The sequence below is a fragment of the Cervus elaphus genome, chromosome 12, assembly GCF_910594005.1.
Source record: "Cervus elaphus chromosome 12, mCerEla1.1, whole genome shotgun sequence".
Lineage (NCBI taxonomy): Eukaryota > Metazoa > Chordata > Mammalia > Artiodactyla > Cervidae > Cervus > Cervus elaphus.
The window spans coordinates 2,057,568-2,074,616 of record NC_057826.1 but is presented as its reverse complement, the minus strand read 5'-3'; the positions used below and the strand labels follow the sequence as shown (position 1 = coordinate 2,074,616).

At 47.3% G+C, this 17,049-nt stretch overlaps 1 protein-coding gene across 4 annotated transcripts in view; it reads right to left on the bottom strand.

The window, feature by feature from the left end:
* EFCAB11 (EF-hand calcium binding domain 11) overlaps positions 1-17,049 on the bottom strand; it is a 240,458-nt gene that overhangs the window by 40,816 nt on the left and 182,593 nt on the right. Inside the window, exon 7 of one of the 4 annotated variants that reach the window (XM_043919409.1) lies at positions 2,597-2,663. The exons of the other annotated variants lie outside the window; for them this stretch is intronic. Coding sequence (XP_043775344.1) covers positions 2,612-2,663 — 52 coding nt within the window. The 3' untranslated portion in view covers positions 2,597-2,611. Of the gene's footprint in view, positions 1-2,596; positions 2,664-17,049 lie in introns of those variants that run through there. 4 annotated transcript variants of the gene reach the window in all.

Here is a 17,049-nt window from a genome sequence, read left to right as displayed (position 1 = left end):
GTTCAAACTAGACCTTTCTCAGAAGACCAACATGTAGAATCGATGAAAATAAAGCAAGCTTGTTTAAAATGGGAATCCCCACTGAGGGTCTTTGAGGGGGGGCTTGGTGGGACCCTCAGGGCTCTTTAGAGTACACTGAAAATCCTCCTTTAAAGTCAAGGTATTGGAGAATTAGAGATCTGTTATAATTCTCTTTTTCACTTGCATCACGTAGTAATTCTCCTTCCTCTCTGAGATTCACAGCGCTGTGCGTCTGTTTATTCTGTAAACACTCCTTGAGCACACCTACTGTTTTCCAGGCCCTAGGACAGGCAGCCAAGGGGAAGAGGTGACGGGGAGGGGGTGAGGTCTGAGCCTGATTGCGAAGCATGAGGAGGGAACCACTGAAGGTCGGGGAGGGCGTCCCAGCCTCCGGAGACTGCAGGGGAAAGCTGGGGGAAGCAGGCTGTGGGACCACAGCGTGGGGGCGGCAGTGGGGGCGGCCTGGGGAGACGCACGCAGCATCTGTTGGTGGTGGCAGGTGCTGAAACTGGAGAGGAAGGGAGGAGTGAGCTGCTGCGTGCCTGGGGGACCTTTCTAAGTTTGGACTTGGAAAGCCACGAGGAAGAGATTGAAGGGTCTTAAGCAGGAGATTGACACAGTCATGTTTGTGCTTTGGAAGGATCCCTCTGGCCCAAGCAAGCATTCAAAGAGGATGTGATTAGGGCAGGGAGGCTGGCTAGGAGATCGTCGCAGACATCCAGGGAATGATGGGCTGACCTGAAACCAAGCCACAGAGATGAAGCCAGAGAGGGCTAAGACAGAACGTGCGGGATGGTGTTCAGAGGAGGAAGACAGAGGGGTCTGGAGGATCCTGGGAGTCTGGGTTTGTATAACCAAATGGGGGTGGGTAATCAGTGCCATTTAACATGGCAAGAAAGATGGGAGAAAGGGCTGGAGGTAATCGGTGATGAGTTTCAATGGGGGCAGGTTTTCGTTTGAAGTACCTGCGAGGTGTCAAACTGGACAGGCCCGGTAGGTAGTCAGATATCTGGTTCTGGATCTTGGGGGAGAGATCTTGGATGGAGGGGATGATCTGGGAGCCAGCCTAAGTGTGATGATAATGGTGGGTCAAAAAGGTAGCTAAAGTTTTTGACAGATTGGACACAATGCAGAGAGGAGTCCCGAGAAGGCAGGGCAAGGGGACCCCAGGAAGCAGACTGAGCCAGCTCAGTAGAGCGGAAGAGAGTCAGGGAGGGTGGTGATCAAAGAAACAAGCGGGAGAGTCCTGGGGTGAAGGGGTCATGGGAGGTTCAGATGCTGGCTGGGAAGAAGGAAGGACTGTGATGATGAAGAAAGTACGGGCTAACCCGGGTCGAGGATTATCTAACTGCACGATAGAATCACCTGGGGGATCTTTCTAAAATAATAAATCCTGCATTATAGACTTCATTGGTTTAATGTGGGGCCTGGGCCAGAATATGTTTTTAAATCTCCCCAAGACAGCCTAGCGTGTGGCCACAGTTGGGGACCCCTATTTCAGTTATGCCCTGTTTGGGCCACAGGGGATTGAAGCAGGCTCCCCTGGGAGAGGTCAGACGGCTCTCACATTGACCCGCGTTGCTGGGTCACGCTGGAGTGGTGAGTAGGAGAAACGGAGTCCAGTCAACAAAATGCATCTATGCGGACCCGGGTCTTTTTGGGAGAGACAGGTCCTGAAACTGGGGGAACACCAAAGATGGGTCCTCCATTGCTGGTGAAGGGAATTTCTTTGGGCTTTCCGAGAATGTAAGAGATGTGTCCCCCAGTTCAGGCCAAATTTATACCCACCAAATGTCTTTCTGGTGAATAATTAAGCTTCACTTGGTAATTTAAAAGTTTCACATAGTTTTTTAAATTTGAAAGGAATATAAATATATATATATATATATATATATATATATATATATATATATGAAGGCACAGTTTTCCTCCTCAAATCATCTCCACCCACAACCACACCCCAAAGCCAACCGCTGGGTCATTTCTCTTTATGTGTCTTCTGGTGGTTATCCCATAACTGTAAATGATATGCTTACATCTGTCTTTCATAACTTATCAACACTGTACATTACTTATCAGTAACAGAAGAGGAACATTTACTTACTCTACTTCTATGTCTTTTCCCTGCCAAAGTTTGGTGCTCTCTGTATTATTTTTAATTCTTCTTTGGGTTCCTTTTATAAGAGTATATTTTAAATTCTATTTCTTGTTCCATGGACTTGACACAAAATTTCTTACCTCCACACAGTGTGAGATGAAGATATCAGCTCCCTGCTTTCCTCTTTCACCTTCTGTCAGTTTGATCTGTGCATTTCCATTGTTCTGACTGACAGCATTACACTCTGTTCTGTAACCATAAGTCCTCTCTTCTTGGTCTGTAGGTTAATTCTGAGTTGAAAACCAAAAAACTGCACTTACATTATTTCAAGCAGGTAGATGTCATTCCCTGGAGAGCCAAGGACTGTGACAGCACCTGTTTCTTTCTTGGGTCCAGTGTCACGGCTCTCGGGGGACTCAGGGGGAGTGTTCCCAGCAGCAGGCTGATGCTCTTTTATCACAGTCTACCCATGACTCGAAATCATGGTTCACTTTAGTTTTCCTCCTTTGGGACCATGATTCTCTTGTACCTTTTGGAGGTTTTCCTGAAAGTGAAAAAGTCGCTCAGTCACGTCCAACTCTGCAACCCTGTGGACCATACAGTCCATGGCATTCTCCAGGCCAGAATACTGAAGTGGGGAGTCTTTCCCTTCTCCAGAGAATCTTCCCGACCCAGGAATTGAACCGGGCTCTCCTGCATTGCAGGCAGATTCTTTACAACTGAGCTATCAGGGAAGTCCTAGACTTCTCTTTTTTCTTATTGAAAGAAGAAACATATTCTGTCTTCACCATGTCACAAACATTTCTGCGTCCTACTTATTCCATCTCTGTAAGAAGACAAATTGAAGGCATTCAATTTGTCTATTTGTCTCTTTACAGAGATTTCTTAGAGTCCAGTTACTTCCTGTTTCAATTTAAACCTGGGAAAAGGGATGTTAGAGATAAAGAATACACACATTTTGATCACTACAAAAGGCCAATCTCATTGTAAACAAATCAGTTTGCTGTGTATTCATTAGTATTGTCTGAATTTAGTTAGCATGACCTTGTCACAGAGATGCTAATTGATTATGGACCCATAAAAAAAATTCAGGTTCTGAGCCTCAGAGATTAAGTATCCGATCCTGAAGGTGGTCACTCAGGCACCCCTCAGTCTCACCACAATCAGCCAAATCCCCGCAGGGCGCTTGCAGTGGATACTGCGCTGTGCCGCCAATACACCCGAAAGGACTAAGGCTTTCCGTCTCTCACCTCAATTCCAGACATCTCTGAAGAGTCATCCACCTTCAGAGTTCACCTGGGACAGACAGAGGCCTCTTCTGCAGCTGACTTGAACTTCACTTCCTTTTTTTGCCCAATCTTTCTTTCACTTTCTGACGGGTCCTGTTCCCACAAGCATTTCCCAAGAAATATTCTGTCCTGAGGTCTGTTTTCTGAGGAACTGTATCTACAATCCTACTTTTCCCTCATACATAAACAAACAACATAAGCGAATAATAATACAGAACGAAGCTTCGCCTTCCTCCGAGACAGGAAGAGGGCCGGTGAGGTGCAGAAGATGACCACAGGGCTTGGAGGGGCGGAGGCGGCGGACGCGGAACGACGGCTGGGAATCTGGTTGAGGAGGAGAACGCTCTATTTGTAACCGCAGTTTTCCTATGTCTGTACCAGAGGCCATGACAGGAGAGGCGTGGGGTGGGAGACGGGGAGGGGTGTGGTCCTGACCTCCTCCCCAACGAGGACGCCTGTCTCCATGCAGCCAGAGCCCTCGATCGAGAAAGCGGTCTCTCCCTTTGCCGGGCCCGCCGCCTCCGCAGACCCAGCCCAGGCCCTCCTCTGCTGACAGAGAGCCGGTCCTTGGACGGAGGAGACGTGCACACACGCTGTGGTGTCTGACTTCCGGTTCCGTGTCACTTCCTGCCGGAACCAACTGCCTCACCGCTCCAGCTCCCATGAAACTCTCAAAGTGCCCTTGCACTTGACATGCTTATCAGCTTCCCACCAACGTTGAGGGTGGGCAAAAGCCTTTTCCTCCTCACAAAGACAGATTTGGTGAAAATGAAATTCTCAGGGAACATATACATATATATATATATATATTTTTTTTTTTTTTTTCACTCAGAATGAGAACTTTCCCAAGGGAAAATGTGCAGCCTTGTAGCTTAGATAACCAGCTTTGAGAAGGGGCGGGAGCTCCTAGCTCAGAGACTACACACCGCAGTCTGTCCCCCCACTTTTTGCCAGTTGGGCAACTCGGGTCAGTGACTTACTAACTCTAACCCTCAGTCTCCATGTCTGTAAAATTGTCCTAAGAACAGCACCTACCGAACAGAGCTTGGAAAACTTTTATGAAAAATTGAGGGAGACAACTGTGAAGACTTGCTGGCACCCTGCCCAGCATGTGGTGAGCACTAAGGAAATGTTACCTGTGATTTTTGAATTTTATTCCTTTCTAATATTTTCTTTTTTGAATTTATTTTTTAATTGGAGGAAAATCGCTTTACAATGCTGTGTTGGTCTCTTCCACGTCACAACAGAAATCAGTCATAATCACACATGTATCACCTCCCTCTTGAGCCTTCCTCCCCTTCCCCCTCAACCCCCGGGGCCATCACAGCGCACCGCGCTAGGCTCCCTGGTATCAGTGAACTGGCCCTGTTTCAGTTGCTAAAATGCTACTGCTTGGGCCTTTGTGAGCAGCAGCTGTCTGGAGTCAGCTTTCTGTTTTATTCTCAAGTGTTGTTCTACTTCCCCTTAAGGTTTCCGGCTCTGGAGGTCCCCATAAGCCTTAAACCCGAGGAGGTATCACGTGGGAATCAAAATCCAGTCTGTTTCTCTTTGGCGAACACTTGCACTGCCCCATGCAGATGCCTGCCTACTCCATGTGGCAGATTCGTCTTTCGGAATCGTCGACTCAGAGGCTGACCTATCAGGCCACCCCACATCCCCGGAGTGACGTCCCGTCTCGGGTGTAAGGTGAAGGCTGGCCGGGGGAGAAGCTGTCCTCTGGGGACGAGGGTGCACTCTGCTCCTACCTGCCCTTTTTTCCTACCTGTGGATTTCTTTCTGTCATCTTATTTTCTCTCTGTCATTTTTGCTTTTTTCTTCTACAGGATTGTGGGTTCTTTTTACATATGAAATAAATAACATATGATTAATCTAAACACAGAAAAGCAAAGAAGTGGGAGGAAATGTAATCCCACAACCTTAGGTGTGTGTTCTTCTAAAGCACCTAGACATGCACACAGTTTTTGTCTCCATGAAAATAAAGTCATATAGGTGAGACTGATGGTTCTCCATCAGGGTGATTTTTGTCCCTCTCTCAGGGGACATTTGGCACCCTCTGGAGATATTTTGGGTTTCCTTGGTGGCTCTGTGGTAAAGAATCTGCTTGCCAATGCAGGAGATGTGGGTTCAATCTCTGGGTTGAGAAGATCCCCTGGAGAAGGAGATGACAACCCACTTCAGCATTCATGGACAGAGGAGACTGGTGGGCTACAGCCCGTGGAATCTCAAAAGAACTGGACAGGATTTAGTGACTAAACAATAAGAACAGAGATATTTTAGTTGTTAGAACTGGAGCAGGTGGTGTTGCTGGCATCTCGAGACAGTGGCCAGGGGCGCTGTTGGACCTCCCACAGAGCACGGGACAGCCCCACAACCAGCCGTCCAGCCTCAGCAATCAAGAGGGCCAAGTTAGGAAACTCTGGTCCAGACCAGGCTTTAGCAGATCATAGCCCCTGCTGAGTATCTGCCTGTTTTTATAAATAAATTTTTATTGGAACACAGTGATGCCCATCTGTTTACATGTTGTCTCGGGCTGCTTTAGCTTTGCCAGGGCAGCTGAGTAGTTGTCACAGGGACTGTGTGGCCCACAAAGCCTAAAACAGATGTGAACCACACATGAAATTTTAAGTTTTTCTAGTATCCACAGTTTTTAAAAATTACCCAATAGCAAGAGAAGCAACCCATCTAAAAGAAATGGGCTAAGGATAGGAACAGACTTTTTTCTAAAGAAGGCATGAAAATGGCCAGTGGGTTTGTGAAAATATTCGTAACCCTAATCATCAGGGAAATGTAAACCAAAACCACAATGACGTATCATCTCACACCTGTTAGGAGAGCTAAAATGAAAAAGAGAAAAGGTAAGTGATCCTGATGTAGAGAAAAGGAAACCCCCCTGCCCTGGTGATGGGCATGAAATCGGTGCAGTCACTATGGAAAATGGAGAAGGAAATGGCAACCCACTTCAGTTTTCTTGCCTGGAGAATTCCATGGACAGAGGAGCCTGGTGGGCTACAGACCATGGAGTTGCAAAGAGTTGGACACGACTGAGCAACTAACGCTCTCACTTTCACTATGGAGAACAGCATGAGGGTTCCTCAAAGATTAAAAACAGAACTACCATGCGAGCAGCAATCCCTCCTCTAGCAATCACTGGTGGATCATGCGACCTGGACACTGAAATCATTGTTACCGCGAGGAGAGGTCTGTGCTCTCGTGTTCACTGCCGCATTATTCACGATTACCAAAAATATGGAAACAACCTAAATATCCATTGAGAGATGAATGAAGAAATTGTAGTGTATAAAGTCAATGGAATATCATCCAGCCTGAAAAAACAAGATCTTGCCATTAGCAACAACATGAATGTACCTGGAAGACATTTTGCTAAGTGAAATAATACAGATCTGAAAAGAAAATTACTGACATTGACAATCTCATTGACATGTGGAATCTAGGAGAAGTTAAGTACACAGAAACAGGGAATAGAATGGTGGTTACCAGGGTCAGGGAGGTGGAGGAAATTGGGAAATGTCGCTGAGATGGTACAAAGTTGCATCAAAGAGCATACATAAATGTTTAAGTCTCTGAAAGACATTGTGTAGTAATAATACCTCCCTTACCAGGTCGTTATGAGGATTAAGTGAGCTAGTCCATGTAAACCAGTTTTGTTAATTCAAGTAAGGTTAATAAGACTTGCCTGGCACATAAAGGCACCCTATGAATATCATCTGTTAGTAGTAGTAGTATTACATCTGAATCCATCTCCAGCACTGTTATATCAATTTAAGCATACTGTTAAATGTCTACAAATACCTATGCATATGCAAAAGTGGCCTCCTGCTATCGCTGGCTTAGTCTGACTGTAATTCATTAGTTTTCTTAGACTTAGTTTTCCTTGGTAGATTTGTCACAGCCTCAGTCTATGGCCATATTTATGTGCTGTGTGCTAAGTCACTTCAGTCATGTCTGACTCTCTGTGACCCCATGGACTGCAGCCCACCAGTGCTCCTCTGTCCATGGGATTCTCCAGGCAACTATAATGGAGTGGATTACCATGCCCTCCTCCAGGGGATCTTCCCAACCCAGGGATTGAACCTGTGTCTCTTATGTCTCCTGCATTGGCAGGCAGGTTCTTTACCACTAGCGCCACCTGGGAAGCCCGATCCATATATAGCATATATATAGTTGAGCTTATTTTTCACTGAAATGTTTAGGACAATAAATGATCATTTGTATCAGTTAGCTTTCACTTGGTTGTTTCATTGTAACAAACAGCACAATAGTCTCAGGGGTTTACAAATATATATTTCTCACTATCCTCCCTATCATCGTGAGAACCTGGGCTGCAGGCGCAGCACCTACTGGGACCATGGCTTTCCCAGGCAGACAGAAAGGGACACGTGATCAAGAGGAGGGGTGGAGCCTCCCGTAACCTCTGCCCTCACCTGGCATCCGGTCTCCTGTCCACATCTCATTTTGCTCAAATCACGGCACCAAGCCCGGTATCAAGGGGTGGGGAAGTACGCTCCAAACACAAGAGACATGGCAAGCCACACGGCAGCGGGTGGCGATGGGAAGGGGGAGCAAATGATTGAGAACAATACTAAAATCTACCGCATCCGTCAGATCAATCCAGCTAAGTTAGACTAGTTAATGTGGTTTCACCTACCTGCGTTCAGAGACCCTTCTACAGGACTCACTGCGGTCCTTACAGGAGCATCACGGCTCCTGCCCCCTGAGAGGACAGATGGCAGATGCTGAGCTGCTCTCAGGACAGACTGGTCGGGAGAGACTAAGCTTAAAGCAGATATGGCTGCACCTCCACTCCCTGCATGAAGGTACAATCAATGAAAAAACTTTGCACCTAAAGAAATCATTCATCATCAAACAGCTAGGAAATGATAAATCCCTGGATGCTCTTGCAGCCATCAAGAAGATGAAAGGGACCTCAATTTTTTAGGAAAGATGGTTTGACAGCCTCCTTAGAACAGGAGGAAGTGGGGTTCAAATGCTAGCTGCATCCCCTAGGTAATCAATTTTGTTGTGCAGTTGGTAAGTCATGCCTACCTCTCTGACCCCTGGGACTGCAGCACACCAGGCTCCTCGTCCTCCACTATCTCCTGGAGTTTGCTCAAATTCATGTCCATTGAGTTAGTGATGCCATCCAACCATCTCATCCTCTGCAGTCCCCTTCTTCTTCTGTGTGATCAATAGTTGTTATCATTGTCATCACCATCATCACCACCACCACCGCCGCCACCCGGCCAGCTGCCATGCTTCAGAACCAGCCACTGGCGCCCTGGTTGCTCAAAGGGCTGTCTCCATCACAGAGAACGGACCCATGACTGGAAGAAATGGGCCACAGGCTCTGGCTGCCAGATCAACTGGAAAACCACTAAGCTACTTGCAACTGCATAAAAGTGTATTTGTAAAATCCAACATGAGTTTAGGAATTAATAAATGTGTAGTAAATTACAAGCCTATCCCATTCAAATGTGAAAGAAAGCACTCTAGGAACACGAAAATCACAAAGGAGAAATGCCTGTTTCCTGCAGTAAGTCACTTCAGGTTTGAATCTCTTATTATATAACAAGCCTTTCTGGACTGATTAAGGGAACTGCCAATTACACTCACCAACCTTTCTTCAGCTTATGGAGGGGCACGTTCCTTCTTGTTTTACCTTGGAGAGCTTGGCTGCAGACTCGTGTCCTGACCACCAGACTCTCCCGCTCATTGTCAGCCTCTGGAAGGATCCAGGGCGCAAAGGGGAATACTCTCATCCCAAACCAACAGCAGAGGGAAGAAAAGCAACGGGATCCTTTCCATCCCACGGGGCCACCAGGCCTGCCTGAGCCTTTGAAAACAGTTAGGAATGAAAGTCCAGTATTTTCTCCTTCATCCATTTTTAAAATCTCAATCTTTCAAGGCCCAGTTCAAACCCCACCTCTGCTGTGAAGCGTTTCAGAACTACCCCAGGTGAGCATCCTCTGAGCCCCAGCTGCTATTTCCTGACTTTACCTGCCTCTTCGGCACTGTCTCCACTCCTGGTCATGTTGGCTGACTTCCCGAGTAGCCTGGAGCAGGTAGTGACTACAGATTCATCCCAGTCTCCTTCTGGGGTTCAAAGCAATGACTTCCGAGTGAGCCCGTGATCCCAGGAGGACCACTCAGCATCTGCTCTGCGTAATTAAAAATGCATCTTGGAAGAGAGGAGCTCCTGTCTTCTCCTGGGTTGGGAGCTATAACGAGATCTTAAATCTGGAATTTTTGAGCCCCATCTTCTCTGGGTTTCCACAGAACGCCCAGACTGAGAGATGGAGAGCTCCAATGACGTGGTTTGAACCACATGTAGATGCAGCTACGCCTGAAATTCTTACCCCAGAGTTTCCAATCATGTGAGCAAATAGGTTCCTTTCTCTGCGTCAGGCAATCTGAGTTGGCTCTTGTCATGGTCACTCAGACCTCCTGAAGAAAAAGGATGTTTAGGGACCTGCCTGGTGGCCCAGTGGCTAAGAATGCACCTGCCAAGGCAGGGGACACAAGTCCGATCCCTGGTGAGGATGGATTGATTGTTCTTCGTTACTATACTTCCTTTGACTAAAATCAGAGCTTCTGTGGGCTCCTGAGTGGCACTGTGCTTGGTGGGGTCAGCCTGGGCCTGCTTCTCCCCCTGGACCCTGATAACAGGTGCACCTGCCTCCCACAGTCGCCTTCTTTGTAAGCAGAACAGAAACTCGGGAAGCAGGGACTTGCTTCTTTCAAGACCCACCTGAGTTCAGGGGAGGAGCCCCAAGCATGTGAGGCTGCCGTGGACGGGAGCTGAGTGAAACTGGGGGTACGGGGCAGGGGGAGCCTGCTTTAGTCCACGAGCTGGACCAGCAGAAATGCTGGTCGTGATGTGGGGAATTTTCTGGGCAAAAGATGAGTGTGAAATAGAACTCCCTTTTAAAAACACATCAAAGTAAACAAGTGTGTCTCAAGGTGAAACTGTAGACTTGTGTTTTCTATGTATTTTCCATTAGATGGTGAATAATCGGATATAAATCATTGGGTGCAATCACATGGCCCAATCTCTGGTCCCCTTTGGCGCCCAGGGACGGCTGTTTCTGATTAGCAGGAAGCCCACTGCCCCGCCGAACAACGGGCTCCTCTCTGCCTGCCGAGGACAGGAAATTAAGCTATCAGGCGTCTTGCCTATTTTCCTCATACTATCCTCAAGCTGGAAATCCATCAAATATGAAAGGCAGAAATAAAAATTGGGGCCAAATAGGAGCAAGTCGGAGACGCAATTTTATTCCACATGTCTCTCAGTTTGTCCACAAATGTTCGGCATTTACTTTGGAATTAAAACCCCTGTTCTACAGCAGATATTTTATAGACTGGCACTACTCTGGGTGGTAAGAAGTTTGTGTCAAAGCACCGACTGTTTCCTTTAGCGACAACTCTGCTTTTATCTATGAAAATATCAGGAAATCATTTTGAGTCAAACAACCAAAATAAAGGCAGCAGAGTTTGAAATAAATGTTAGGAAAATTGTGTAACACATTATATCAACACCCTTGGCACTGTCAAAAAGCAAGATTTCTGAATCTAGTGAGTAGCTGAAGAAGAAAATTCAATTCCATTTTTTTCACTTTGCCAATTGTATAGCACTTCATTTAAAACGGAATCTCTAAAGAATCAGTTCAAATTAGCTGTACAGTTTTCCCTCAAAGAATCTGCTTTAAAATAAATTGAATTGGAGCATGTGACATAATAAGTGAGCATAAAATTCATGCTAACTAGTCTGATGGAAAAACTTCTCACAATAAGGAAACAAATAATCTCACATGACTGAGCTAAAAATAGTCTTCAGATTGTCAGTTTCAAAATTGAACAAAAATAGGGAGAGTTGTTATAATAATGATATGGCACATTTCCTCCTAATGAAATGCCCTTGAATTTTGTAATAAATTACATAAAGAGAATCCTCTGGGCAAAGAGAAAATACTAGACATGAGTTGCTTTCATAAATAGAGTGACAGCAACATAAATACCTTCCATACGGCCCGCGCAGTCTGGGCTGGGGGCCTCGTTGCTGGAGCCGGGCCGAGCGAGGGTGGACGGCTGTTAGGGTGAGGATGGTCCTTCCCGGTCTACCGCCCAGTTTAGGAAACCGCTTTGCTGCTCTCATCACTTTGTTTTGACCAGGTGTGGGGGGTATAAATATCTATTTGAAATCTTTTCATAAAGTTTATTAAGACTCTCAGGCTTCCCAGGTGTCACTAGTGGTAAAGAAATGAAAGAGAAACGTGTTCGATCCCTAGGTTGGGAAGACACCCTGGAGAAGGTCATAGCAACCCACTCCAGTATTCTTGGCCTGGAGAATCCCATGGACAGAGGAGCCTGGCGGGCTATAGTCCATGGGGTTGCAAAGAGTCGGACACAACTGAAGTGACTTAGCAGGACTCTCAGTCCCCCTGAGGACAGGGATAATAGCTTAGGTGGCTTGGTAACCACCTGTACCTGTCACAGCATCTGACCCATAGTAGGAATCCCCTTATGTTTGAGGGGCATAAGAATACATATACCAATGAATCAATTGTTTAAATCAGATTAAACTTATTTTTTAATTATACCTTTTTAAAGAAATTTCACAGCTAAGTTGGAAAATGTGCGGTCAGTTTCATTAAGAAGTAGATAGTTGGGTTGTATTGATTTTTGTTTCTATTGAAATTAAGAAACAAATCCTTAGGTTTATCATTGAAGAAGGCTTGATGGAGATTCCTGTTTTAAGTTTTATTTTTTCGTTTATCCTGTAGTTAGTTTGGAGTGTTGGGTTAGTTTCTGGTGGACAAAAGTGAATCAGCTACACGCGGCAGTTTGCGGCTGCTCATCCCAGACTCCCAGTCCGCCCTCCGTGTCCCTCCTGGGCAGCCACAGATCTCCTCTATGCCTGCGAGTCCATTTCCGTGTCAAAGATAAGTTCATTTGTGGCATGTCAAACTCCACATGTGAGAGGTCATATGGTATCCGCCTTTCTCTTTCTGACCGGCTTCACTTGGTATGGTCATCTCTAGGTCCACCAGGTTGCTGCCAAGGGCCTCATTTCATTCTCTTTTACGGCCATTGTGAACACGTGCAACATCTTCTTTATCCAGTCATTGGTGGACCTCCAGGTTTTTCCATGTCTTGGCTGTGGAGAACATTGCTGCTGCGTACATTGGGGTGCACGGATCCTTCCAAATTACGGTTTTGTCTGGATATATCCCCGGGAATGGGGTGGCTGGCTCATCTGGCAGCTTCGTTTTCAGGTTTCTGAGGAGCCGCCACACTATTCTCCATAGTGGCTGCACCAGCGCACATTCCCACCAACAGTGACGGAGGGCTCTCTTCTCCGCGTCCTCTCCAGCATTTGTCAGTTGCAGGTTTTTAACGATGGCTGTTCTGACCGCTGTGAGGTGGTGGCTGCGGCTGCTCAGACGCTCAGTCGTGTCTGACTCTTTGTGACCCCACGGACTGCGGCACGCCCGGCTTCCCTGGCCTCCTCCATCTCCCGGGGCTTGTTCAAACTCGTGTCCATTGAGTTGGTGATGCCATCCAACCATCTCATCCTCTGCCGTCCCCTCCTCCTCTCGCCTTCAATCTTTCCCAGCATCATGGTCTTTCACAATGAGTTGGCTCCTTGGTGTGAGGTGGTATCTCATTGTAGATTTGATTTGCATTTTTCCAATAACTAGCAGTGCTGAGCATCTTTTCATATGCCTATGTACCATCTATAGGTGTTCTTTGGAGAAATGTCTATTTAGGTCCTAGTGGAGATTCTTTAAGGCCCTGCCTGAAAGTAACCATACAGGAGAAGTTTATCTTGGTAGAACCCAATATCTTGGAATTCAGCTATGTCTTGAAGTATGGGCCAGCCCCTCTTTCCACAATTCCCATTTGGGTTTCCTTGTCTTCCCACTGGGCTCACTCAATTTAGCTTGATTTCCTGTTGCCTCACCCATCCCCCCATTCTTCAGTTCATCCACGCATCAGTCTATCCATCTATCTCATCATCTGTCCATCAAACACTTACGGATACAGGTATGAACAGTAACAAGAGCCAACATTCACTGAGTGCTTAATCTATGTCAAGCACTGTAACTAATACTGTCTGCTAATTAACTCATTTAATCGTCCAACATTTCTCTGAAAAATGTACCATTGTAATCCACACAAAGCAACTGAGGCACAGCGAGATGCAACACCCTGTCCAAGACCATACCACGAGGAAGGGGGGAGTTAGGAGTGGAACCCAGAGGGTCTGGCTCTAGAACCACCAGCCTGCATATGGTCTTGGCCCTTAACAAGCTTTACATTCCAGGGGCAGAAACAGAATTTAAACACATAATCATGTGATTTTAACTGTAACAACTTCTTTGAAGAAAAACTACAGGCGCTGCAAGAGTATGTTAACAAGGATATGCAGTCTACAGTGAGGAATTCAGGAAGGCCTCGCTGCTGAGGAGGTGGACCCTTGGGTTGAACCGTGAAGGGTGGGGGGTGACGCATAAATGGGAAAGACGTTCTAGTCAGAGTAGCATGTGCACGGGAAAGCATCTGTGTTGAGGAAGAAAAAATTAGCCAAGGGGCCTTTGGTATCTACTGACGTCAGTTCAGTTCAGTCGCTCAGTTGTGTCCGACTCTTTGCGACCCCATGGACTGCAGCACGCCAGGTCTTCCTGTCCATCACCAACTCCCGGAGCTTGCTCAGACTCACGCCCATCAGTCGGTGATGGCATCCAACCGTCTCGTCCTCTGTCAGTATGATCCGAAGTCTGCTCTAGCACGAGCTTCTTCCGCTGTTCTCCATCCCGCTGACTTGCCCCTCAACCACCCAGTCACAGAAGTCAGTGCCCAGGAGACAGCCTCATCGTCTTCTCCCTCACCCAGCGCCCAGCATGGCCACTCCTGCCATCCCGCGCTGCCCAATTTAACTCACTGTCTCCACCAGTCTATCAAGTCCACTGGTTTCTTTCTGATCCCAGCCTGCCTCCTGAATCCAGACCACTTTCACTTCTTGCTTGGATGCCTGCACCTTCTATCCAGCACTCTTCCAGGCTCCACTCCAGGACTCCTCCCATCTGTCCTCCACACGACAGCTGGGGTCCTCAGCAAAAAACCTCTGGTGGCCTCCCACTGCTCTCGGGAAAGAGACAGAACTCCCTGCCCTGGCTGAGCGGGCGTGGGGCCTGGCCGCCCGCTGTGATGTCAGCGCCCTGCTGGTCCCCTCTCCCTGCCGCGCCTCCCCCTCTTCTGGGAGCTCCCTTCCCCTCCACTCTGCTGAGTTAGCTCTTAGTCTGCTGGCTCAGTTGGTAAAGAATCTGCCTGCAATGCAGGAAACCCCGGTTCGATTCCTGGGTTGGGAAGATCCACTGGAGAAGGGATAGCCTACCCCCTCCAGGATTCTGTCAGTTTCACAGTCATCCTTTAGGTGTCCATTTAACCCTCAGCAAGCCCATCCTGTGACCCAGCTTGGGTATCTGACCCCATTAACATCTCTGTCTGAACAAGATACCTCTCTGTAATGACTGAACTGTGTCCCCCAAATTCATACACCCAAGCTCTAACTCCCAGTACTCGGAATGTGACTGTGTTTGGAGACAGGGCCTTTAAAGGACCCAATCAAGTAACAGTGAGGTTGTCAGGGTGGGCCCGATCCAGTGTGACTGGTGCCCTTGTGAGAGGAGGAAATGCAGACATGCACACGCATAGGGGAGAGGCCCCGTGAGGGCTCCCTGAGAAGGCTGCTGTCAGCATGCCACGAAGAGAGGCCTCAGATGGAACCAAATCTGCTGAAACCCTGATCTTGAACTTGCAGCATCCACAACTGTGAGGAAACACATTCATTCCTGTTGTTTAAGTCACCCAGTTTGCAGTCATTTGTTACGGCAGCCTGAGCAGATTAATACATTCTCTTCCATAGAAACTGTCATAGCTAAAGTTAGTTGCCACAATTAGTTGCAAATTAACTTTCGTTATTTGACTGCTGTCCCCCTAATAAGAATGCAAGCTCTGGGAGGACAGGAACCGGGTCTGGGACTGCCCACCGTGGAGCCGCCAGAGCCCAGCACAGTGTCCGGCATGGGGTAGGTGCTTAGTAACTACTTGGTGCATGAGTGGGTGAAAGGACAAGGGAAAACATCTGAGTGGGGGGACTTCCCTGCTGGTGCAGGGGTTCAGAATCTGCCTCGCAGTGCTGGGGATGGGGGTTTGATCCCTGCTCGGGGAACTAAGATCCCACATGCCACAGAGGAACAAGCCCGTGTGTCAGAACTGCCAAGCCCACGTGCCTGGAGCCCACGCACCACAACTAGAGTGTCCATGTGCAAGAGAGCCTGCACACCGCAACAGGGACTCCATGCAGCCACGTAAATAAATATCTTAAAAAATGTCTGAGCGAGTGGATGAAGTCACAGAGAACCAACGGTAATTACACAATGGTTTCATCTTTGGGAAGATTCGCTTTGGGCCTGGGTTGCCTCTAGAAGCAAGGGCACCTTGTACTGGCTAATCTGAGCATTAACAGGCACTTATGTAATTTCACTAGACACAGTGAATTCCCAGAATTTCAAGTTTTTAGTCCCCCTGAGAAACACTGTGCAGTGAAATTTAATCTCATGGATTTTATATTTAAAGAGGCAAATGTCTCTCTCTAGGGTAAAGAAAAAAAACAATTTTAAGAGACATAAATCCAGCATCTTTACAATTGGAAGAAAATATCGTCTCTGTATCAGTCCACGTTGATTAACGGCAAGCTTGATTTCCACTTGGAAAAATGTCCTTGCAGGTATCCACCCGGGGCCGTGACACAGTGAGAGCAGCGTGGACTCGCCACGCGGGAGGGAGGGTGGCTCACACGTGGGAACGTCTGTCGCAGTCTTAAGAGGAGCCTTCTTTTCTGAGAAACTCATTATTCACTTAATTATTCATTCTGTTTATTTACTGTATAGTTATTACACATAAATATGGTGCAAATCCCCAGAATCCTCAAACACCAGATGCCAGTTTCCCTCTGCGGTCCCCAAAGACACAGCCAAGCCATCACTGTGAGAATTAAAACAACAACAACTAAAACCCAATTAAAATTGTGCCAGCATGTTCATTTCCAAAATAAAAACCCTGCAAATGAATAAGCTTTTAGTCACTCCCCTGACTGCTCCTGCAAAAGAACAAACACACAAAAAACTTTAAACTAAAACTGGCTTATTATTAGTATTTAAACCGCAGCTACAGTGTACCTCATATCTGCACAGAAAGGGCATGGGCTGAGTCAACTTCGCATTATCTCTCCCATTTTCAAAATGAAATGATTGAAGAAAACGGCATTTTGCTTTTCAGAATTCCGATGTGCCTGGCGAAAGCCCAGTGATGCTGGAGGCAGAAGCCAAGATGGCGGCATGAAGGTGGGGCCTTGGATCCGCAGGCCACACGACTGCTCTCTCCTAAGATGTGAGGGCGCTCACACCCAGGAGCATCTCGCCTGCCTGAGTACACGCCTGGGCGTGTGAGGGGACGAGTGTGCAGCTCACACTCTTTGAACAAGGGCCAACAGAGCACAAAAGAGGCATGTCCCCGTTTGCTGGGAGTGCAGAGAGAACCTGGTGACTGAAGGCAGTGCAG